General features: G+C 38.0%; 1 protein-coding gene across 5 annotated transcripts in view; it reads right to left on the reverse strand.

The window, feature by feature from the left end:
- The window catches only part of UXS1 (UDP-glucuronate decarboxylase 1), a 63,065-nt gene that overhangs the window by 7,118 nt on the left and 29,665 nt on the right, over window positions 1–26,282 (reverse strand). For 4 of the 5 annotated variants that reach the window (XM_074815160.1, XM_074815161.1, XM_074815164.1 and 1 more), the window contains 5 exons: window positions 19,857–19,961; window positions 18,423–18,482; window positions 15,957–16,078; window positions 5,347–5,466; window positions 1,069–1,112 (listed from right to left, as the gene is read on the reverse strand). In XM_074815160.1, the coding sequence (XP_074671261.1) occupies window positions 1,069–1,112; window positions 5,347–5,466; window positions 15,957–16,078; window positions 18,423–18,482; window positions 19,857–19,961 (451 nt within the window). The remainder of the gene's footprint in view (window positions 1–1,068; window positions 1,113–5,346; window positions 5,467–15,956; window positions 16,079–18,422; window positions 18,483–19,856; window positions 19,962–26,282) is intronic. The other variant, XM_074815165.1, reaches the window with a different exon arrangement.

The following is a 26,282-nucleotide window of genomic DNA, read 5'->3' on the forward strand; positions in this document are numbered from 1 at the left end:
TTCAATGGGTGCATGTTTCCTTGGCTGTTTGTTCCACAGTCACTGTTGTAAGATATACTAAACTGGAAGTTAGTTTGAAAGGGTGATTATCTTTGGGATACACTAGCTATAGCTCCTCTGAGCATATATCAAGTTACTAAAAAACAATTAATACTTCCTCTTCCCTCCAGTACCCAGGCATATTTAGAGGCCCATTTCCAACACATTTCAAACAGAATAAAGTTGTAGTACAGAGGCACACAACACTAGCACCTGCTTTGCAGTTTGTTGTTTGAATTGTCTTTTCTCTTTCAGAAATTCTTAAACCAAGTTTGTTAAAAAACTACTAGTATTTTGGTGTTACCTCCCCCCAGCAAAATAACCCAAAGTTATTTTGGATTATCAGCAACAGACTCAGCAGCTTGCCCCTGGACATACAAATCCAGATCCCTTTCATTATGACTTATCATCAGGAAAGGAGTGCCTACTTTGAACTGATGGGGTTTCCTCAGCATCTACCACTGCTGTTACTACTTTCAGCAGAGAGAAAGAACATTTCCAAGCAGAGAATGATTAAAACCCAGAAGCCTGGCACAGAAGTTTAGCTAGCAGGACAGAACAAAAGATTCCGAGGAACAGATTCACTTTTTTCATAGTGAAAGCACATTCTGGCGTTGCTTACACTGCAAATATTAGCTACAGCAATACCAACCTCAACCGGTTCTTTCCCCCAGAAGGGGACATGCGTGTACAATACACACACCAACCAGAGCAGCCCCAAAGGCACAAGGTGGCAGTGTTGCATTAAAATGCAAGGAGCGACAAACAGCTCAGCATTAAAAATTCACCTACATGTTACCTGCTGTCCCTTGAAGGGTAAAAACACATTAATATCTCAATTCAAAGTTCTGAACCAACCAACGTTTTGTTTCTTGGTACTTTTAAAAACTTCTGTGTCTCAATTCTGAAAATAAAGCTGGCCTAACAATGAACATAATTTCTTTGACTAAAATGTACGTTCATACAAAGTTGGCCAAGCTCAAAGAACCATCAAGTGAAGTAAATATCAGACAGTACAAACAGGCTTACCTGACATACTGGAAAGCTCTTGTCTGAGTTCCAGGTCCATAGACCTAAAACCAGATGAAAATCTGAAAAGTTACACAAATATAAAAGTCCTCTCTAGCCCAATTATCTTTTCCTCACCATTCTAGAAAAATGTCCCAAGGAGAAACACCTGAGACACAAGCTCAATGTTACAGGAATGGAAAAACATGTGCTTGCAGAGCCTTTGGCAAAGTATCAGTTCTTTGAAGGTCTTCTTCCTCTTGGACATGTCTCCAGTAAACATATCCTTAGGCATTTTGTTAACCAGAACTCTGCATGTAAGAAGCATTCTCAGGGATGCACGACACAGTGATGCTTTGTCCTCTCCTGGAACACTGAAAGAGGCTGAAGCATGCACTCAGCCAGAAAAGAGCGCCAAATATTTAAAGCAAACCTCAGACTACTAAGATGTGGCTATGACGAGCAATTTTTATTCACTCATTAACAACAGCCAGCTTCAAAGAGACCACCAAATGTTAGTGGTCTCTAAAAAAACTGTCAAGAAAAGCACTCTAAGCGTTTAAAGCTTACAGGACAAAAAAAAATCATGTGGCTCTAAATATTACTATCTGGTGAAATGGGAGGTAGAATAATTTCTAGAGGATATGACTCCCACAGTCACCTGGACAGATTTGTATCAAAATCTTAGAGGCACTTGGAGCAAGCAAGTTGTTTAAGTTCAAACAGCCATTAAAGTATACCGAAAGTGTACAATGGTATCATATAACATTAATTTTTCACAGTTCAACTGCATGCAGTACTAAAGTCCCTAGAACATGAATATTTAATTTCTGGAAGCTATCAGTAGGCATATTTAAGTGGTGAAAACACTTAAGTTTAACTGGGGATGCACACATTTTATCATCAACCTACAACAGAAAAGCTTTTTTAGAAGGACAGAATAGAAAGCATGTTTGTGTTCCGAGGGGACAGGAAAGACAATGCAATTGGTATATGTGCCATCATTTGTCAGTTCATAAACCTGATGCTCTCTGAGGCCAATTCAGAACCAAAAGAGTTCACATTTCAGTAGGCACTGGTTAAGATCAGCGGTTTAAAACTTTACCCAATAACTGATTCTCTGAAGAATGCACCAGGAGAGCACACTGACAGCCTGATGGACTCCCAAAGCAAACAGGGAGCATATTTTAGGTATGTAGAGCTTTCTGCTTGTTTTCTTTTAGCTTGTGGGATAAGTTTTACAGAACCAAGTAATACGTGCATGATTTCTGCAAAGTCAACCATGTGGCTACCTCTCCTATGTGCAAGCAGTGGCTGGAAAATACAACATAGTTTCCTCCTCCCAATTTCTCTCAATAAACCCTTCCTTTACAAAAATACAAAGCAACAATGGTCATGTTTGCATCAGCTATGATTTCTTCAAATTAAAGACATTGTTTTCAAGATATTACTCCATTTGAACAACTACTTTGAACAAAGAGACTGAATATATTCAGTTTCTAAAAAGGTCAACACTTGGTATTCCTGTCAGCCAAATTCTGTGATGATACAAGGGTGAAATTTTTTTTTTTGATCTCAAATGCTGCTTATTGCTGATAATTCATTTTATTTGACCTGGTCAGCTAAACAACTCTCCCCTTAATTTTTTTCTCATATTCACTAATTTTCAATGTCGGATAGTTACCCCCTGCAGAAGAGTGATGCTGGGCAAAATGTTCTATTTTATCCTCCATTCCATTCTTGATAAAGTCTAGACAGCATGGCAGTTATAAAAAAAAAAAATAAAGCTTTCAATATTGCCTCCCACAGAACAGCACTGACTCCAGACTCCTCTTATTGATGCTCTTAAATATCCCATGGATCGTATGTTTTAAAACAAGGTAACTGCTTAATATTTAGTAAGGCTTCACTAAACTTCCAGTCAGTGTTCTTTAATAAAACTTGAGAAACTAAGCATGAATTAAAAAAAACATTTGAGAGGCCAAATATGGCAATAACTCACTACATGCACTGGGGTACAAACTTGAAAAATGGAAGTACCTTCTGACCCTCTGTAGGCTAGATAAGGTTTTTAAACAGCATTTAGAGGTTCAGACTTTATGCCCCCGGGATGCCATTCTGAGAACATACAATACTGACAAACCAGTATACGGTTACACTCATATTTTGATACAACCAAGTTCTACAACAATCATAAGTGTCAAAACAAGAAGCTCTAGATTTTTGTCTGCTCCTATTTACTTAGTGTCTTGCAACAAACAGAACCAGCCTCAATCTGCAGCTTTGGGGAGATGCCTGGGTAAGAAAATGAAACTCTTTGTGCAGGAATTTAAGTGCTTTTATTTTTTTTTTTTGAAAGGGAAAAAAAAGCACTGAACCCATTTTATTGTGCAACTAGCCTATTCAGTGCTGAAGAGAATCCTATCAGTAGAGACTAGGCAAGTTGGGCTCACTGTTTTTGTCAGCTAATCAAGACTAAGCCCCAACATCTGCAGTCTTAATGCTGACTTACATGACACATTAAATGTCATATGTCCAGGTAAGCACTGGCCATTAAGTCACAGTCAACATCATACAATTGCTATCGTACTCTGAGCACTGACAGTGCTTTGTAGAAAAAAAAAGTAAATCTCTACAGGAAAAAGCAAATCTTTAGGAGATGCAGTGAACACAGCATTAAAATTAGTACAGGCTTGTTACCCTGAAATAACCACAAGCCTAAACCAGAAATTTAGCAATGGTTAGGAACAACAGAGTAGTCAAGATGCATCACTGATGACATTAAAAAATACTAACAAATTGCCTAAGTTATCAATCACTGATAAACAGCAAGCAAGTAAGCAAATGCTGACCTCCAGAGAAGACCAATCTTTCAAAAATTATCAGTGTACTTAAGTTAGGTGATGTGCATCGGTTTGCAGAATATATATAATCTGAGCTTTTTAAATTTTATTTTTTGTAATGAGTTCTAGATTACACCCTGTCAGTAGGGTAGTGTCTACTACCCAAGTTTTGCAAGGGTAGCCATATTTTGGCATATTATTTGAAAAAGACTAAAGTTAAGGGAGATCTTTCACAGGACACCAAGCTTCACCTTGCCTGGGCATGACTTACTGCCTGATCTATACTCCTCAATGCTCTGTTCAGTTTCAGATTTTGCTCTACAAGAATCACAGTAGTGGGAGTTGCCACAAAACTTCCATCCTTTTTCTCTGTGGATTGTCCGCTCCTTCCTAGAGGAATTCCTGGCTGAACTCTGGATTTTACAGTCTCCAATAGAAGGAATGCCACCTCAATCTCAAGATAGCTGCCCCATGAAGGTACTTAGCAACATTTTTAGTTATTTAGCAGAAGCCGTCGAGTGATTTCCTGGCATTTCACTCTTCTAATCTAGGCAATATTAACAAATATTTATATGAAATTGCTGTTGTATGTCACATAAACTGTAAAGGTTTGCATGAACTCACAACTGATCTCAGATTCTAAACTACTTCTCCCTGTTTCAGGATGTCTCCTCATTTATTTTACATACCCTCATTATTTTATAACAGTAAACAAAACAGGAGCAGGGCATAGGTCAGGCACTGTCTGTATTGCTAAGTTACCAGTAGCAACTTTGGCAGAGTACCGGCCCGTGCCAGCTCTTGTTCTCCCAGACAATGTTGTGACATTGCTTAAGCATTATCAAGAGCCAAGGACCATTCACAGCAAACAGTTTGGATGTGGCAACTTGTTTTGGCAGGAAAATTTAGCTGTATAAGATGTGGGTCATGCCACACCAGTTCGTCAATGATAACAAAAACCAGTCCTGGCCAGCTTTATTTACTAATAAGCAATGTTGTCTGAAGGCCTTTAACATTACGTTATACATGAAAAATTTAGGCTGATCTCTAAGCTTGCAAAAAGAATTTAGATACCTAACTTCCAAAAAGGGTTCAGAGAAAGTTCCTCAACAGGAATATGTATCAAAACATTATTCTGTAAGCCTTGTCACACTGTGTCCCCATAGAAGACGTGTGAGAGACAGAGATTCAAGTTCAGGATGACTAAAATACCTTCTCAGATCACAACCGGTAACCTTGTTTCTCTCTGGGAAAGGAACAACAATACCACCAACATTCATATATTTGCATATGTAACTATACATTTGAGCTGGATATACTGAAACACCAGACTTTTTGGGGGGGTGGGGGGTGGAAGAAACCCCAGTGTTTTCAAAAATCCATCCTCCTTCATAATATGTGAGGATAGGATATGAAGACAAACAGTTCTTCACATAACCGAGAGGTCATTACTTACCGTTAGTGGTTCTCCCTGGAGAGCTTGTAGAATAAAATTACTGACAACTCTACCATCATTCATATGCATTCGAGGACCAAAGGTATTGAATATTCTGGCAACCCTCACTTCAACTCCTTCCTGTAGGCAAAGAAAAAAGAATTGTTACTACCTTAATAAGACTGTCTTTCTTCCTAAAAGTGCAAATTAACTCTCCCCTGTACAAAAGCTTTCTTAAGAATCCCTCTCACAGCTTTAACAAACATTGTTTTCTCACCATGAAATATTTCTAACCTCTCCTCAACGCTACTGGAAACTGTAGTGCATACAGCAAGGTAATTTATACTAATTCTCAGTCTTTGTAATGCAAATTCTAAATCAGTGCTAGAAGAACTGATGATTTCAGCACATGCATTTTTCTTCCAACAAGAACTTCAAGATTTTTCAACAGTACCCTTCCAACAACAATTTATTTCACCTGGGACTTACCCACATTTTTTGCACATAAGTGAAGTCTCACATCACCAGATACAGTACCAAGGTAGTATTTCCAAAGACTAGAAAAGTTGGAACACTTCAGATAAGTATCTTCATAAATGCTGAACACAGCCACAATTTTTCTTAGCTCCCTGCTACATATTAGGCTGTGTAAATGCATACTTTACAATTCATGTTTCTTCAATGGCTTATTTTTTTCCAATAAATATTTCTATCATTCCCAGAAGTCCTTTCTGCAGGACATTTTGCAAATCTTCAAAGCAAAATGCAACAAATATGCGAAATTGGAAACTGTCTGGACAAAACATTTTAACACTGGGAGATTGAGACTGAAGTAATGTCTCTCTAGGTATTTTCTGTTTATTCACACTTACTCATTTGGACAAGCCACAGTTCATGATAAAGCCTACAAGAAGGATGCTTGGCCTTTGCGAGCTGAAGCATGCACTTGGCTCCTGATGAGTTCAGAGCAGTGTGGTATGCTGTAAACAGATGGATGCTACCATGCGAGAGTGACAGCCACAAGGCAGGGAGGAAGGTGTCAACTTCAGCCCAGTCCTGTGCATCCTCCTCATACTCTTTGGTCCTCTCCCCTTCCAGAAAAACCCATCCTTGTATCAGTCACAGGGAACACTTGTCATCTGAAGCAAACTCTGTGCCCCTGATTCAACTGCAGCAACTGAAGTCACAAAGCACAATGTTCTGGGAGTTGCAAACATTCAATTATTCCCTTCAGAGGATACAAAGAACATCTTGTATTTTCAATGCCTTTTACTAAGGCTTATACCAATGCTTGCCATTTTCTTGGAAGACAAGAGTGAGTGTGGAGAAGTATATTGTTGGTACATTTGGGGCTGAAGGCTGCAGCTCACACATACTTCACTCAGAAGAGACCTGAAAACACATTTTTCTTGGAAATAAATGTAGCTTCATTTACAAGAGAAAATTGCAGGAAAATCTGACCTCTCTTAGGTCTCCAAGTGATTCATAAACAAATGAATCCTCAAAGAAGTTTTGTGAAAGCAATAGCATTAGCTTTTTACAGATGAGAGAGTGAGAGGCAAAAGGCACATTTAACACTTTAGCTATTACTTGGCGTTGAGAAATGGGAAACACCAAGTAGTATCGGTAAAGCTCAGCACTTCCTGGTATGTATAAGGCCAAACAACATCCAGTTCTGTTTAACTGCAGGTAAGGTTTCAGTTGCCATGATCAAATGTTGTTTATATGTGCAAATGAACTGTAAGCTAACAGTAACCAGGGAGGTAACTACTGCGCCATACAAGCTACAGTCTTGGGACTCTGTCACACAACAAGCTTGCATCCACAATAGAGCCGAAAAAATAACCTCACAACATCCACTTGGCCCTGCTGAGATACCCTGGAAAGAGAATTTCCTTCCCCTGCAAAACGCATCAGTTGGGAACATATTCTTTATTTCCTGTTAGCTAAAAAAGTGCGTCAGTGTAACGTTGCCAAACGTATACTTCCAGAAGCATATTACAGAGCCATTCTCAATGCCTTCACTGTATCTGGAAATATATACTCTGATATGATCGTTCTTTCTTTTTGCCCAGCACTCTAAAGGACACTGACTCCTTCAGGGAGGGACTGTATTTCATGTGGACTTTCCAGATATTGCCATTAATAACAAGTACAGAAAATGAGGCACTTGGAAGCTAGTACTCCAGATAAAAATAACTCATTAAACAATGCTGACCAAAAAGCCTCTCTTGTACTGCACAAGCTACGGCAGCAGCCTTATTTTCCAGTATTGGCTGGAAACTAGCAAGGGATCTAGAAAAGAAAAACACATTCTCTATAGGCACTTACTCATAGCCACAGTGAATCCAGTATTTCTTCCCCCTTCTATTTATTCCCCTCCTCCCACTGTAATGTCTTATAAAATGAGTAACTTTTTATTTATAGTGTCATCTAGCAAAGCTTTTCTCTGCAGCCTACTTCTTTGAAAAATCTATTTTCTATGCAGCTGAATTTTCATTTGTGCCTGTAAAACTGAGATCTATTGTCTCAAAAGAAACTCATCCACAAAGCGAATCTGAAGCCAGTAACTTGAAAATTGTCCTAAATCTCCTTTTGCCATTTCATGAACATCTCTTTTGAAGTCATCCTTTTCGCATGTTGAGTAACTCTACTCCTTTTTGTATTAGCTGCTTAAGAATACTTATGGTACACTCTTACGTATGTACTGTTACTCTGAATATCTACAACAACATGCTAATTATTACTGGCTACCTCCCCCATATTCCCACTAGCAAAGCCAATTACTTCCCCAGATTTGTGGCAGTAGGTCATGTACAGTATTCTATTATATCCTAGAGAAAGGAGAAAAACTTCTTTGGCCCACATTTATACTGCTAAACGAAAGAGAGCTTGAGACTAATCCCTGATGCTGAGATTCAAATGTGATCTGTTCTGTTCTGCTGGTTTAAGACTATGCCTTCCTATAGCAGATTAATCAGAGGGAAAGTTCCTTGAGCAATTCAAAAAAGAGCCTGGGAGCAAGCTAATCAAATGCAGCATTTTGGGCTAGAAAAACACTTCAGCTCACTCTATTATTTACCATATGGACACACGTTCACAGAGACCGTGCCTGTACCGATGGAGAGGGAAGGCAGAAAAGATGCAAGAAAGGTTGTTATTGCTTACAGAGATACCTCCTCTGAATAAATACTCAGACTATTCTATAGCTGTCAGTCAAAAAGTATCATTAGTTTTCCAGTCTCCCCTGCAAAACAAACTTGCCCATGGTCTTCAGCATGAGTCTTTGCCACTTAGTTCTAGAGATGCCTGCTCCAGAAAGTATGAAGGTATCAAGAATGCTATGATAACATATTAATTTAAAAAGACATATTTTAATTTTATAAGCCTTTTAAGAAAAGGTATCTTCTTGTGTTGACTGTTTCAGAAAATAGAGCAATACAGAATACAACTCAAATGACAAGAGGTTCTTTTAACTGAAACAGCTGTGGCTGTAATTCATAAGGATATCAGGCAAGCTTCTCTTACTAATTAACAGTGTTTCCTTCTTTGTAAAGTCTGTGGATCTATCTGAACAGCAAGCATGAATTAGACCTCCCTGCACACAAAATCAGGAAAGGGAAAGCTGCAATTGTCTGTTCTTCAGCAGACAACTGGATTCAAAAAATCTGCCAGGGAAAGACCAGACAGTTGTATGAATATCACTGTGTCCTGATACAAGTCCTTATCAATGTCTCAGCTAAAATTCCTAAGATTGCTGCCTGCATCCCTTGCTTTATTAGTCACTTTCTTACCAATTCATATTCTTTCCCATGTGTTTCAGAGATCATTAACAAACTCTCAAAATTGCTCCCAAAACCCTGAATTGTAATCACAGCAGAATTACTAGCACAGTGTTCACCAGGATCCATCTGAGATGTGTTTAAGCTACAATACTCTACACTGAGGCTTGATCCAAGGTATTTTATATATATGTACTGCCTAGTGTATAAGCACAATGAGATTAATTCTTGGTTACGAACAGCTTTTAAAAACTATTTTGCAAAAATAGGGATGCTAAGATCTGCATTTCATAAACAGTAAAGCTCCTAATCAAGCTAGGAAGGACAATCAGAGTCATATAACTCTACTTTCAGCATAATGCAGGTCCCTGAACACAACCAAGGCCCACCTCCAACACTTGTATCTTATGGTTGATACATTACCATGCTTATTAGTTCATCACTTTCCACACTAGAGAAGCTACAACTTCTCTCTGAGGTCTCTTCATACCATTATTTATACCTCTCTGCTAAAAATATGTCCTATTTCTAGCACTTGCCTCATCCTGCATATCTCTTGTACGTACTGTACGTGGCCAATGCAAACAGCCACCGGCCTGTTCCACCGACACTTTGACAGAAGACACTGCCACTAAGAAGGGATGGGTACCCACTTAAGTGCATCTATGCCTGAATTGCTAGGATATTCCCTTCAGACAGGGCTTTTAACTTCAATAATTTACTGTACATGGCTTCTGAACATGAGGTGGCTGATAACATAACCAGTACAATAATACCTAGTGAATGAGAGATGTATCACAGCTTCCAGTAAGTTTCCGGCTCAGGAATACATGCAAACAGACAACAATATATACTCCAAACAATTTCATTTTAGTTATCTGCATAACGGAGAGTTCTACAGAGTTATACTCATGAATTAGTGTAACAATGACAGTTACAGGTGAACAAAAATGCCTTATCAATGCTTTTAGAGCAATGGTGGCTATTTGAGGAGGGCACATCTTACAGCCAAAAATAAGAGGTGTACCAAAATGAAAAGGACATCAGAAACAACACACATTTTGGATCTAAAAATGAATGCTGCTATGGATATACTCTTATTCAAACACTGACTCAACTTATTGACGTGAATCAATCTCTAAAAAAAAGTTTAAAGTCCCTCATGACCTCAAAATTCAATTTGCAGAACAGTGCAGCAATATCAAAACCAAAGAACTAACTTCTCCAATTACCTGAGGGAAATCAGAAGATAGGATTTCTTACAGCACAGAAAGGAAAGAAAAAAACCCCCAAACCTCAAGCACAAAGACTATGGAAAGTATTCAGACTTTTCTTGAGAAAATGCCTGTATTTGTTTAGCCCACGGCTTTGATAATCATTGCAATACAGTCTTCTAACCTTGTCTGCGGTACAGAGTTATTTTGCAACTGTTAAGAGCACAGAGCATGTAGAAAGAGTAAAGACACTAGAGCATTAGCAAAACCATTGTGTCTGAATATGGGCCAGAAGACCTGACAGTTCTTTCCTGCTTCATTTTTCATATAATTTGGAAAAAGTGTTGCTCCACTGACACAAAAAAGCCTCCTATTATGTCCAGGCTATGTTTCTATTAGGAAGTTCTGACAACTCAGATAAAACAATACAATTTAGAAATAGATACTTAAATAATGAAACTCTCCACTTACAGAAGAGCTCCCATTACTAATGACCCAGTGAAACAACAGGTTGCATTTTTATAATACTGCCTCAGTTACTGCAGTGTTCTCCCCTTTTCACCTCACCTCCTCCAACTCAATGTTAGCAACAGATAGCTTTGGAAAACTATATGCCACTTCTGCATTTGTACAGGACCAAACACAAGTGTTTTGGTTCATGTGCAGAGCTCCTACACAGCAAAAAAAAAAAAAATTACAGACAGCTCTAACAACTCATTAGAAAATGTACAGATCCATTAATCCAACAGTGCAGAGAATACATACCAGCAGGTTTTACAAAATGGCAGGACTATCAGAAGGACTGTACAAGGGTAACTGGAACAAGCCAGCTTCAAAAGCTTAGCATTATTTAATCTCTAAATTATTGCAGTTTGCAGGACTTAACTTTATTGAACTATGGGAAGGATTTTTATCTGCGGTTTCTCTTTTCCAAAGTATAAAAGCCTATTTGTGAACCATGCAGTTACAGTGGCTGAAAGCAGCACTGTTTCCTCTTTCGAAGTGGAGCCAGTTAATCAAGAAGATAAAAGCAACCAGCATCAAACAGTACTTGATATTTTCAATGGAACTGCCACATTTACTGAGAATGTTAATATAACTGTGAGTGTGTGACCTCTCAGACTTTTCAGAAGAAAGGAATTGTAGATGATTTTTTTCTTTTCTTTCTGAATTTCACTGACCTGGTATATAACAACTCAGATGGGACACTAGTTGCCGTGCTGACACCTGCACTTCAGGGGTTTCAATGCCCTGTCAGCAGTGAGAGGGGCTGTAGCATCTCAACTCTACCTACCAGGCAGTGCCCAAGGTGGCTGACTGCCTGTAGCATCTTATAGACTCCCCTCTCCAACCTTAATTTCACTAGTATTCCTGAAAGTAAAGCTCCTCTGCATGGTTTCTAAAAAGCTAAAGGGATCCATGATAGCTCTTACCACGACAATTTAGCTTTGGCCTGGTATACATCCAACAGTAACCACCATCTGTGTCATTAAAGGACTGGTGTCTGGGCTTTTGACTATTGCCCTAAGGATGATGCAATGCTTCCTCTTCTCCCCCTGTGCTGTCAGAACCACAAACAATTCAATTCGATTCTTCCACAAAAAACATAAATTCTACAACTTTTCTTAAGCAAACTGCTAGCAAACTTTATGTGACAACACCAAAAAAATATTGCTGCATGCCTAGAGATAGCCTATATTGAATATCAAGGAAAGAAAACAATGAGCAATAATTAGAGAATACCAGATAAACTCCCAAAAGACATTAAAGCAAACTGCTTGAATTCCACATAGCTATTTGTTTCCTATCTAATTACTCAATAGTTTCCTGGTTATTCACTATTCAGTGCCTTTTCAGTTGCAATTCAATCAACAGCTTTCATTACCCCTACATTTTACATCAAGGCTTTTTATGATTACTAAAACCAACTCGATTTGTGAATTAAAGATTAGGGAGAAAGTACAACTCAATATAAAACAGAAAATCACCCTCATGTTGCAATTGCAATGAATTTCTATATTTAACTAAGTTCAGCATCAGTTTGCATGTGTTATTCTCTCACATTAATATAATAAACTTCACGTCTAACATGTCTTTCCTTTCTTCTGTTATCTATTAAGATTTTTTGCCACCTTGAGCCTTCACAGTCCTGGTTACAGAATATTACATAATGCAGAGCTTAACACTTAAGAAGCTTATACTTAATATTTGATTATGATAACTCAATTCACTCCTATATGCTTAGAAAGGCATCCAGTGGAATTCTTAATTGGAAGATCTGAACTATTCTAAGGCAATTTGAAAACTATCACATCACATCATGTACAACTGAGCCCATTTACTACCACTGAAGCTTGCAGAGTCACACAGTTGGTATGAAAAAAAAGATGAAGCGGAAGGAGATGAAAAATTTCCCTGCAACATTCCAAGGTGACCTGACCTGAAGTACTGCTTCAGGTCTGGAGAATTTCCTTACAGATCAATGGTGTAAGAGGATAAATTAAATCTAGTTCACAAAACACCTTTAACATGCTAAACATTTAAAACGCTGTGTATTTGTATTTACAACATGTCTATGTAAACATACCAGATCCCTGCCATGAAGGTAGTGCCAGATTCTGACTAGTATTTAAATTAAGCCAGAGTTGGAATGTACATGAATATTTGGATTTCCAGGTAGTTGTGTATTTCCAACCACTATTTTTTAAAAAGTTAAATGCATACTGAATGGCAACTCCTGAACAAAGTACAAAATTCACATTGCAGTACTATGTGCTGAAACTCCCCTCCCACCTCTTTATCCCCCCCTGCACCTGTATGTTTTTCCTTAGCCTATTTATGTCCACAAAGACGGTACTTGCATTTGAAAAATGCTGTTCCTTTTGGAAAGTGGTGGTATTACCTTATCTAGTAAAACAGAAGTTCTGTGGATGAGAAAAATACTAGCTGTGCAATCATATCACATCTATAGCAAGTCACACACCTCTATATGGAGTTTATGCAAAAAAACCACTTCTGAAGGACAGGGAAGGATATGGAAAAAAGTAACAAAGATAAGAATACAGAATGGTGAAATCAAACAGATCGACAAGCTGTTATTATAAGAGAGTTTCGAAACTATGCCTTGCATCTTTGTTAAGGCAATTGAGTGAACTGAAAAGGGCTTTAAGGGCTTTCCAAGAGGGAGTGCTAGCAAATACTGAAAAAGAGATGAAGAGAAGGGAAGTCTGAAGAAGTCTGAATCAGAGGATGCAACTTAGCTCCCAGATGAACAGGGCAAGCACTAAAGCTTCCTGTGGCTTGAGAAAAGTTCCAGAAGCAGGTGATTCCACCCACACTACAGAGCATGGCTGATCTATGCTCCCACATGAATTTATGAAGGAAGAGCTGCTCCCAGAAGCCTATAGCAAATATCCCCTCAAACCACACACTCAGGTGCCTTACACAGGATGAGATGAATTTGTGTATGTGCTTTGAATTTGTGAGCCCTGCATTTCTCCAGCAAATATTACACTCCCCACCTCTCTTTTGAGCAGATGCTTATGTATTACTGAATGCTACTACCACCCTTGGACTTCTTGATAAGGAAGTAATGCTGGTCTTGTTTAAAGACAGCAGTTGTAAAGAGGAGATAAAGTCAAGAAATGCTTAATTCATAGGGTCAAAATAAGTGAACAAAACAATGACACCAGCGGAAAAGAGTGCACCAAGAAGCTCTTGGTCAGTACAGGCTACTGAGGAACTCTGACAACTGTGAATAAAGAGTCATCTTTGACTAGATTCAAGAACTGTTCTGATTCAAAAAGCCTGTCTGGAAGTACAATGTAGAAGTTAATTTTTATTTTATATTTTTTGGAAACACAATTATATATTTAAGGTACCTAACAATGTACACGATGATGGAAATCTTTGGAAGAAATGACAAAAAAAGCTGAAATAAATTTGCTTGTTTCTTCTTTTTATTGAAGCTGAGAAGATTCTGGAAATATTTTAGCCGGAAAACCTGTAAATCCAATTATTTTGGAGTAGGTCACTCCTAACTGAAAACCCTCTTAAAATCACACTACTTATTTTCAGAGCAGACCTTTCCACTAGCAAAAGATAATGTTTCCTCCACTAATAACAGCATAAATCCGGCTCAACAGTGTTTCAGAATATACCTGAATGTGAGACAAGCTTGGGCAGACTTCACTAACCCATAGTAAAGTACAAGAAATATCTCATAGAGCTGCCCCTAGGACAGAGCTCATTTGCATCATGAGTTTTGACTTAATGTATCTGTGCTCTGCAGTTCCACCTTACCAATCTTCACTACCCTTTGTAAATCCTGCATAAAATTTATGGGATAGTATCATGACTCATCCTGTGGCTTTAAGATATAGTCCATGATTTTCAAAATGACCTACAGTCTTGCCCTTCTAAAATAATACTGTAGTGTATTTGTACCACAAACTTGCAAAAAATTCAATACCCTACAGCACAAGAATTTATCATAAAAACTACAATATTCAACTGCAAACAGACTTCTAGACCCACAAGGAATATTTCGCTACGGTGAAGTACAGAAGACATCATCCTGACAAGAGCAGCACCACCATGTTGGATTTAAAAGAGAACAAAGGAGACATGAACCTCTGCCTTCTCTATCTGGCTGAAGAGATAAGAGAAAATTACTATGACCTCTGTACTAAAATACCATCCCTAAAGTCTTACCATTTAAGTTTAATTCTGTTTTCAAGGTTTTTACAAGGACTTAGTATTTTATCATTTAAAGGTTTAAAATTCTACTGAATATACTACATTTGATTTATACGTTTGTATATCAAGGCTGGAAACACCAAGAAACAATGATATGATTTTCTTTAGCATGTCACATTTTCTAATTGGATAGTCTCCCAGAGACTAGCTGACCAGCAATTAAATAAGATTCATATACAGGTAAAGAGTTGATGCTGGGTTAGTTAATAATGAGTTTCTACTTGTTGATTATGAAACCTGAGGAAACTGGCATGTATCAATTCACAACCATATTTTAAATTGTGTTTTTATCCTCATGTTACTGTATTTGTCTGAAAAAGTGCATTACATAGATAAGTATTCATATATTCTGTTAAGGTCTGTATTTATACCTACATAATTTTAAGACATTTCTAAAGTGATTTAAAATACATTGCTCCTACATAGGTATTCGATAAAGAACTTCCTAATTTTTACCTCTATATTCTGATTTCAGTTATGCTCATTAAACATTCCACATTTAGCAGTAATGCCCCTATTCAGCCAAGCACTTCTCAGCACAGGAGCAACTTAAAACAACTCTTATTTGGCTCCCAAATTAGTAAGGTTACCTCAGTTTAACCTGTATAAAAACTATTAACGATACTGAAAGACATGTCTATTAAGAAGACTAAAGTACATTTTCTTGACGAACACTGCTTATCTGAAAAAACACAACAGATGGGAGCAATAAAACTTTTGCATTAAAGAAAACAAATTCTGCAGCTATGGTATAAGTGCTCCCACTCAAGACATTCTTTTTTGCCCTCCTACCCTGAATATACATATTCCAGTTTTGTCACACATTTGGCCTTCATTAATCACAGAAAATCCACTGAATCTGATACAAGTTTAATACCTGCTTCATATATGCATAGCACATGGTCTCTGCAACCCGCTTTCCTTCATCATAGCAGGCTCTTGGACCTATTGGATTCACATGGCCCCAGTAATCCTCATTTTGAGGGTGCACTTCAGGATCTATGGGGAAAAAAAACACCTTAAATGATCTTCTATCAAAAAGGTGACTATATATAATGAATCTTTCAGTAGATCATTGGTGTTATACAATTCAACAGCTTCTCTCTGAACGATGCATTTAAAAAATACTACATTTCAACACCATTCCTTAAAAGCATATTCACTAGAACCATGAAAATGACAGTTACGGAAGATGTGAGACTACTAAGATAACTGAGTGCAAGCAAACAACACCCATCATCTGCTTTCCAATAAATGTGTGTGCTAACAGAGGGTTAAATTCAACTCTTCTCTGCAAAGGGACACAAATATGACTCTCACCTAATGTAATTCACAAGAAATATTATAAATTATGTAAGTAGCACTTTTTACTCTACCTGGGAAAAAGGAAAGTAAAGTACCTTCAAGCTTTATAAAACAAGAAACAAGGAAAGAAAAATGGGCAAAAGGGAGAAGTACTCCATTTCTTAAAGAAGAAAGAGTAGAGCAATGTACCACAATGTACTTGCTATGTTTCTACTGTTTTATCCTAAGCGCTTTTACTAGCTATCACTGGGAACAGACGATCGGGTTACACAATCCTTTGGTTTGATCCGGTACAGAAGCTCTTGATTACAAAAAAACCCCCAACCAACCAAAATCTCCTAGGAATCAATGTGTGTGTGTGCTCTATGTGCTTGAAACAATATAATCACTCTGTTACATTTTCCCACTTTGCTAACTGTGCTGATGTATCCTTCTCACTGGGTTTGCATACATTACTACAAAACTTCCAACTGTTACAGGCTAATTTTTGAAACAACTTTGATGGTCAGTTCTGATTAACCCTTCCAGTTTTTATGCTGCTCACAGATATTTTTACAGATGAATTTCTGCCATACAGGAGCCACACAGCAATGGTAAATGCAGAGGGATTTTACATGATTATAAAAGCCTGTAGCATTCTTAAAAGGGCCCCAGAAGGTGCTGTGATCTAGAAGGCTGCTTCAGTTTCTGTCTCCTTTCTGGCAGAAGCAGCGCTACAAAGCACTTGGAAACTCGCTATACAACACTGTTTTGAGAAATCCCTGTGGAAACAGCTAACAGATTTTCTGACTTTATTTTCTGGCCTTTATTTTTCAGCAAAATTACTTTGCCTGTTTAGTCAGAGTATAATGAGTAGACTGTCCCTGCTACACTGGATTTACTGACAAAGCCTGATAATGGGAGTTTCAAGTCTTCCACTTCAGCAGGCAGATTGCAGCAAAGCAATGAGACTCCAAAACTTGGGGTCTTTTTTGCCTGCTGGCCCCTGTTCCAAAACAGAGTTTGCTCAACTACAGAATAGTCCTTAGGGCTACCGTTTTTCTCTGTGGAGCCTGACCATGACTAATTAAAGGCAAGGGAGGCAGTAGGAATGCTGCACATGCTCAAGCTGCTTATTTGGTTGGCTTATTTGATCATCTTAGTGATCTCTTGCTCAGGTATTTGCTTTGAATCTTCTTGACTGAAGTTATTCCACCAAAAGTGTACTCCTTGAGGTATGTTTCTTTGTCCTCCCTCACTTTTTCTTCAAAGCTTTGTATTCTGTCAGACCGATGAGTATTTTTTGTTTGCTTGTTTCTTCTTTAGAGCCTAGACTCTCACAACTACTAAGGTTGAGCAGGTGACTGTGCCTGCCTATCTCTGTTAATCTTGCAACACTGCTATCATCAATCAGGCAAGAATTCACAACAGCAGTTTTGTGCATGGTCTGTTACACACCTCAAGGCGGTACTAAAGAATCTCATTGCATCCAACTAGCAGTTCTATCAGTCATTCTCTTACTACTTCACTTAGTAAAAGGAAGATGGAGAGATATGGCAGTATTGCCGAATATCACATTTTAAGAGACACCACAAGAGCCTGCACAATCACTATTTTCTTAGCTTGGAGGTTATGTCCTTGTCTCTTACACACCAGGACAATTGCTAAATTGTAACAACACAATTCATAAGTGACTGGGAAAAGAGAGGCAGATTTACTACTGAAATTATCTTTCTTCACAGGTTTTCATTATGGCATCTGGATTTTAATTAGATTTCAATACTCAGAATTCCCCCACAAGCCCTTTGGAAAAAGAGACATAAACTAAGACTTAAGGAAAACTACAGACAACAGTCCGAGACTCCTTACACCACTCTGACTAGAGATTTAAAGCAAGTACTAATGCCCACATTTTAAACTGTGAAAAGTACATCTGATACAGAAATCAAGCTAAGACAGTGATGAAAATCTATCATTCTATCATCTGACAAAAGGTTTGTAAACATCCTTTTACACAGTCACATCTCAAGAGCTCTAAACACTGTATTATCCTTCTTACCTCCATATACCTCTGATGTGGAGGCCAGCAGCAGCCGTGCTCCAACACGTTTAGCTAATCCTAAATTTTGTGCAACAGAGAAAGAAGACCATAATTAAAGCAAGTGCAAGAATCTTTCAGTCATGTTAACCGCTTTAGTGTGATCTTGTTTTACATGGTTTTAAAGAGAATTTGATTTCTCTCACTAGATAAATCTAACTGTAAATCACATCCATAGCTCCCACTCCCAAGCTAGAAAACCTGAGAAACAGTAGAGCAGCACCCACATGTGTGATGTGTTTGCTTCTGGGACTAAAAGTTACACTGAACCAAGATCCAAGAACTTATATATAACGTATATATTATACCCTAAAGGCCAAGGAAGCATAAACCATTCCAGTTATGAAATCAGAATCTTGAAACACATTATGATTACCAAAACTTAAAGATAAGCTACATAAAGAAACTGATACAGAAAAATATGTTACAGGACAAAATCAATCATTTTCCCTTTATTATGCCCCTTTAAACTGCCATCCTACCCTACTGATCCTACCCATCACTCGAGATTATTCTGCACTCCATTTCAATGACTTTCTGGCCTTCAAGTTGGCATGGCCAATCAAAGAAATCTCTCACCTATGCCATACAACTGTCTGGTGCCTCAAAAGCTTCTAAATCATCTAATGCTCTGAACTGTATTCACTAGAGTTATCACTCAAATGAGAAACTCAGCTGAGGTAATGCCCAGGAACCTCACAATAACTCTTAAGATCACTGACATCCAGTTCAAGCTGCAGCATATGCACAACAGATCAAAGATGGGAGGAAAAAGGAGTGAAGGCTTGAGGCCTTCTTTTCATAGGCCCATTCCCAGCACTGAAACCAACAGACAAAGCTGAAAATGTTGCCTTGTAATTATCTAGCATGAAGGTAGACATTAAACATCCTTGCAGCATTTGCTAGCCAAGGCATGCACAAGAGGGTGCAGTACTCTTGATGTTCACGGTTCACAGAGCCAATGCAGTTCCACCTAGTTCAAGGTTTGCTGTGGTGGAAAGGAACAGTCACTCATGGCAAGTGTGGGAATGTTCCACAATCACCAAAGTGAGAAGTGCAGTCATGGACAAAACTTTGCTATAAAAATCCCATGCTCTTAATTGTTCCTCTGACTTCTATAATTATTGCACACTCCATAGACAAGTTAAAGGCGTGAAGTTCTTTTGTGTTTTGATAGCCAAGCTTGCATGTTGACAAGAGTTCATCTGCAGATATATTTAAAGGAAAAGTACAAAGATCTTCAAAGAGGGGAAAAACCCCACCCCTTATTTTTCTTAAAGAAACAACTTTTTAAAATGTACAACTCATCTGCTCCATCCTCCCCTCTCCCCAATAGCTCTGTCCAGGTTATACTATGTCTTACCAAGTTAAGTAAGAAAAAAGATTTTCACTTACCCAGCATGTTTAATGTCCCAATAGTGTTGGTCTTTAATGTTTTTATAGGATTATACATGTAATTTGGAGGAGAAGCAGGAGATGCTAGATGATAGATCTGGTCCACTACAGAAAACCAGAGGGGGGGAAAGAAAGCATTACTATTTTCCCATGTAACAGATTAAATGAGAAAGCATTAGAGTCAAGAAACAAGTACTTCTTTCTGCATTTCCTAGCACTGGAACTCAGCATTTCCTATATTGCTACCTATGAATGACATATACGTAAACCTGTTGTAATCCAAAGAAAGACTTAATTTTTAGTAGAACAAAAACTAAACCAAAATATATATCAACACTGTTGACACAGGTACAGAAGTCTGTGTGGGTGTTGACACTTTCCACTTGTAAAAATTTTAGTTATGAGTACTTCACAGAGTTTAGAAGCTGCAAAATGTAGCATTCTATTACCTTCAAATTTTTAAGTGACTATCAGCTTCAGAGTATTTTTCTCAAATGGAATCCCAAGCAAAGATGGTAGAAATATTTTTTAATACCAGGAAGAATCTTTTGGGAAAAAGAAATACTGTATTTTTCTTTGTAAGCCACTTGTCAATGAAATATTGATGGGATTAAAATCACATTTATATTTTAAATGTACATGCCAAGATACGGGCATGCGACTTTTGTCCTTTTCCCCCTATCTATTGCTTTTGTTCTGTGCTATACTTTGGATAACAGCATTTCAGCTTAAAAAAAAAATAATTAAAAATTCCCAATACAGAGATTCCAGCCCCCCTTCATCCAACAAGTTATGAACTATCATTAATCATCACACTAGACGGTACCTTACAATCAGTGAAGGTATACTGATGCCCAACATATTTTAAAATAAGGTAGCTTGGGTACTGGCAACAGATTGCCCAGGTAGTACAAGTCCCAATCTTAACTAATTATATTTGCTGCATTTCTGTGACTGCAGTGTAAACAAACCTAAAGATTCAAATCACCCATAGGAAATACCTATTCAACACAACAGCAAAATAGACTAGTACAACAAAACTAAACAGTTACACCATTTTCATGAGCACAGACTAAATCAAAACCCAAGATTCTTAATTTAGCAAGTATTCCTAGCACAAGAGTACAGAGAGAAAACAGAAGTAAAGCTGTAAGAGATTTTAAGTTCAAAGGCCAAATATATCATCAATCAGGGTTTCTTTTTCTCTGCCTTTTTCTACTTCGGTTATTTCTATCTTAAACTAAATGAATTGTGGTTTGCTGTCTATTCATCCAGTAGTCAGGCTTATTTGTTTATTTTCAGCTATTTACCCATTTTCATAAAATGGCCTATTTCCAGAACAAGCGTGGCAGTCATTTTTATCAAGGTAGTTCAGAAGACATGTATAGGTATGATAAACGGTATCTGATGCAAGGAACACAAGCACAGAAGACTTCACTCAACTTTGGTTTCATAACTTTCCGTCGAGAGAGTTGCGCTCTCTGTAGTTCTGGACTTTACAGCTCAGCTCATCCCAACAAATTCAAAAAACTGAAAAAAAACCTCAATAAGCTGTGCAGTACACCAGAATTAGTTAAATACAAAATCTAAAATAATCCCAAGATATTATTTGATTAGCATTGGTAATCATTAAAAGCTTAGGCAAATCCTAATTTGTGACCAGCTTCAGCATACCAGGCTTGCAAAATTCATTGCATGAGATAAGAATGCAAAGGTTGGAGATACTACAGGGAAGAAAGATTTTTTTGTTAAATTGTAATAAAAACAAAACAATGAAAATGACTCATTTTCACAAGCAGTATCCAATATTCAACAAACCTCAACCTGCAAACTTTTCATAACATAACTATTGTAAATATAAAACTGTCTTCTATGTAACATGAATCAGTTAGCCAGTACTTAAAAAAAAAAACCCCAGACAAGCTAATGCAAAAAAAAAAAAAAACATAAGATCAAATGAGAGATAGTGATGCTTAAGAAAGAAAAAATCCCCTACACCAAGGTCATCCAAGAAAAATTGTCAAAAGGTGATGTAAGAATTAAAATGGCAGGATGGAAGAAATGGACAGTAATTCATTCTTTGTGTTACAAAAGGAAAGTTTGGTTCTTTTGAGAAGTGAAAAAAATTAAAAGTAGTTAAAAGCCTTCAAAACACAAGCATCTCCTTCATACTAAAACATTACATCCTTTATAAGATAAGCATGTGTTCTGATAATAAAGCTTTAAAAATACTGATAAAATATTTAACCTACTTTCTTTCTGAATCCTTAATGAAGTGTGCTTGCACATATAGTCACATTTTTCTGGATTAACTGTTGGTTTTAGGTCTACTGGGCAAGCTCATAGCTCCTGTGAGATTACTGGCTCATCTGTAGGAGGCATATCAAAGTTTACCCCACACTGCATCTTTGCATTATTGCCCCAAAACAAGAAATCCTGCAAAATAAGTTATGATCAAATTTTATTCACTGCTTAAGCATACAATGTCAGTAGTGACCAAAATAAGGAGAAATGATTTGAAGTCACACCTCATCACACAGATCAACTATCAGCATAAACACAGGATCAGTTTCCAAGGCAATCTGCATGACTCCATCAACCCAAGTTTTACCGTCTTGACAGAGTAATGATATTTGACAGTTATGCTCAGGCAGATGCCACAAAATGTATCTACTTCTTATATGTCACCACGCTCTCTTTGGTCTACAGCTATTTATCTCTAAAGCAGAGACGACCAGCTGCCTACAAGATGTCAAAACAGCTCAGAAAGCTAGAGTTTTGGCAGATGTGTAACACTGGTGAGAATTTATTCTCACATAAAAAGCGTGCAGAGAAATACAATTTCATGTAGCAGATTCTCTGCTATTTGTGCTCAGATCAACAGAAATTGGTATTTCCATTCACTATCAACTCTGATGCAGTATCAAAAGAAAGCTTTTCACAGAAGGCAACCCAGAGTAGCAACACAAATAGTATCTAAAGACAGCCTGACACAGTGGGTGCTGGAGGAAGCAAACTCCTAGCTCAGGCTCGATTCCAAAGCCCTACGTGTGTTGCTAATGCAAACTGAAACCTTCAGGATCCTGTCTGCAACATGATGATAGTTTAATTGTTCTGTGTGACATGGAATAATTTCTCCTTACTTTGGTCACTGTTGACATTGTAAGCTTAAGCAGTGAATAAAATTTAATCATTTTGCAGGATTTCTTGTTTTGGGGCAATAACACGAAGATGTGTAGCATGGGGTAAAGTTTAATTGGTCTGTTGAACTTTGACATGCCTCCTACAGGTAAGCCCTGAATATGAATATGACAGCCTCAAGTTATGCCTCTGAATGTAAGCATTCCCTTCCCACAGCATGGTACTGTTATGAAACCAAAGAAAAGGGGTAGACTGGAAGCTGACAAAAGAAATGTTCAGAGAAGCCACTGACTGCTGCTTGCAGGCAGCAGGTAATTCAGGCAGAGTGGCTCAGAAAAATGAACAAAGCAATAGCTGAAGTCACCTGCAGCCAACTCAGAGTTGAACTCTGACCTGAGTTTTATGTGGTTTCTTTCTACCTATTCCTTCACAACCCTTTCTAAATCTAGTTTTCAACAAGCGACGGTGGAACTTTTGCAGAGTGAAAATGTCACTTCAAAAGCACTGTGGTCCATCAGTAATTTACTGCCCAATCCTAGTCTGTCAAAGTGAATGCTTTCCTGCTTCCCTCTCCATCCACTTCATTTTTGTTGTTTTCTAAGTACCTGTTGAATTTTTGACACTCAGCAGCTCCTATACGAGCGGCTCCTTTAATGGCACGTGGCAATTCAGATGAACAGGACCAAAAAATACCTTTCCTTTTGAGGCATCAGGATACAGTTAGGCCTGTGATTATCCAAATGGTTGTAGGACTGTTAGTTAGAAACAAATGCAAACAAAATACAAAACCCCAAAGGTTTCTTATAATCTTCAAATGTATTTGTTTATTTTAAGCAAGAAGGTAAGTGCTCAAGGTAAAAAAAAAAGAAAAAAAAAAAAAAAAGAGAAAGCACTCTCCTCCTCCTAATCCTTCCACTTCCATTTGTCTCCCAGCTGGCAATTGCTTTAAATGAAACAAAGAGAAGTACCTGGGGAAAAAAAGGTGGTCTTCCTTGCCAGAGATACAGTCTTGCCCGTCTGAGTCTGGTTTGCCTCAATGTAGTTTTTCCCATATGCACAAAGGCAAAAATAGACCCCTGTATGAAAAGGTTCAGCAAGAGCAGAACTAGCAGATAAATCGAAGATGGGGCATTTGCCAAGGGTCAGATGGCCATCTTCCAGATCAAAGCGATAGGCAGCCAAGCAGCTCCAGGACCTTTCCCTCTTGCCCAGGAAGGAATCTTTGGAGTATCAAGCCTTAGACCAATTAAAAACATCACTGGTTTTTCAGATCATTTAGAGAACATTGGACATTTCAGAAGGGTGGAAAGACAAGTTTCTACTCCAAACTGGTCACATTTGAGCCATCAAGATGAGGATGTTGAGACAAGTACTATTATTTCTCCTTCCACCTTCCCTCTTTTAACTGTCTGGTCTAAAATCGCATACTGTTTTCTCTCAGAATTTCAGCAGGCCAGACGGACATGCCAGGCAAAGTCATCTACCCAGCTTGGGTAACAATCTTGCACGCTCTATCACAAAATTGGCAGTTATTTAAGACAGCAGGCAACTTAAAACTCTCCTGAAGCCAGAACTGTGGAAAGCTATCCTAGCTACAGCTTTGCAGATGAACTGTTTGGGTGCATGGGACAGCATCTACTGGAGAATAGAGGCAAATGCACCTTGTAATTGACCTACACGCCTCTTCCCTTTTTATGAGGAAATGCCCACTAAGAAGCCTTCAGCTAGCTTTGCAATTATAAGCAATAATGCCATTAGTTGAAAATAACTGTGTGAAAGGTCGTGCAAAGCTTTATGTAGATAGGTAAGGACCATGAAAGAAGAACAAATGATAACAATAAAATTCTGCCAGTTTTGTATGTAACTCACATCAGGGGCTAGAATTCTGTAAGCCACTGTGAACACAGCAGCAAGAAGTAGTTTACCAAGCACAGTATGGTAGACTAGTGATAAAATAAACATTAAATAAATTTTTCATGTTACAATTTTGCGGGAAAAAAGCAAAAAATTAAATCCATTTCAAAATAGCACAGACATAGAAGCTGGCATAAACATTCAAGCTATCAGGTACACAGTGACAAACAGAGAAATCTGTGAACATAAATGAAGTTTTAATAACGTATTGCAAGATCAACAGCAACTAAAATTTGTCACTTGTGCCCTTTTCTATGTGAAAAGCTCAAAACCCCCCCTGTAATTTAGTACATATGGAATCTGTAATACATAAATCTGGACACAAATGTTCAGTCCTATGTTTTCCTTAATGCTAAACAAGCCTGATCAATATAACCACTCACTTTTACAAAATATTGAAATAAAACTACCTTTCTTTGTATCTTCTATCTTTATTTTCCAGCCATACCACTGCATGTACTCTGCGTGCTTCCTAAGTGAATAGAAAGGGTAGAATCTACCACTTTTCCTATGATAGGAAATGACATTCCTTTCTATGAAGGTATGACCTTCACTTTCAATTTGTGCCTTCAACATATATCATGGTAGCAGAAAAGGACTAAATGGGTCACTAAGTCCACTAAGCACCTGCATCCATCACTGTACTTGCTAGTCAGGAAGTACTAAGCAGAAAAGCTTTGATCAGAAGCATACAAACAAGTTTCTACAGCTTAAACATATGGACTTCTCTTGTGAAGAACAGCTATGCCAGTTCCATTGTTGTAGGTCAGGTCAGAGAAGCTGACACAGTGAAGCGAGACATTTCTATTGCACTGAACTAAAAAGGACTACAAATACAAATTCCTTTTCCTGATGTTAAAAATGTTCCCTGTAACTCAAGGCAAACTAGGATAACTTCATAAAGGTTTACCATATTGCTCATACTGGAGCAGTTTTGGAGAGCTTCACCAGAAACCCAGGCACCACTGCACTTAGCTCTGGACAAACACAGTTAAGTAGCATATGTTATCTTCTGCCTTGCCATGAGTTTCCCAAATTATCCAATTTAAAACCATCAGGTTGAACGTATTAAGTATCTGGCAGAGGGAATGAAGACTACGGGGAGAAAAATAGGGGATGGAAGTACTGAAAAAAACCCCAATGTATTGCAGGCACTCACATAAAAAATTAGAAGCTGTATTTGTATGTGCCTTAAGTTACCTGTGAAATGACTTAAGAGACTGAGCAATTCTGGGATACTGCAGAACAGTGTTTAATAAAATGTTATCATCTTGGCTTCTGGAAGGCTGTTATTCACAAGAAGGCTATAGCCTATTCTTTTGGCCAATTTTGTGAGACTGTTGGTTTTAAAGTCAACTCAGACCCACAAAC

This window comes from Strix aluco, chromosome 2, assembly GCF_031877795.1.
Source record: "Strix aluco isolate bStrAlu1 chromosome 2, bStrAlu1.hap1, whole genome shotgun sequence".
Classification (NCBI taxonomy): domain Eukaryota; kingdom Metazoa; phylum Chordata; class Aves; order Strigiformes; family Strigidae; genus Strix; species Strix aluco.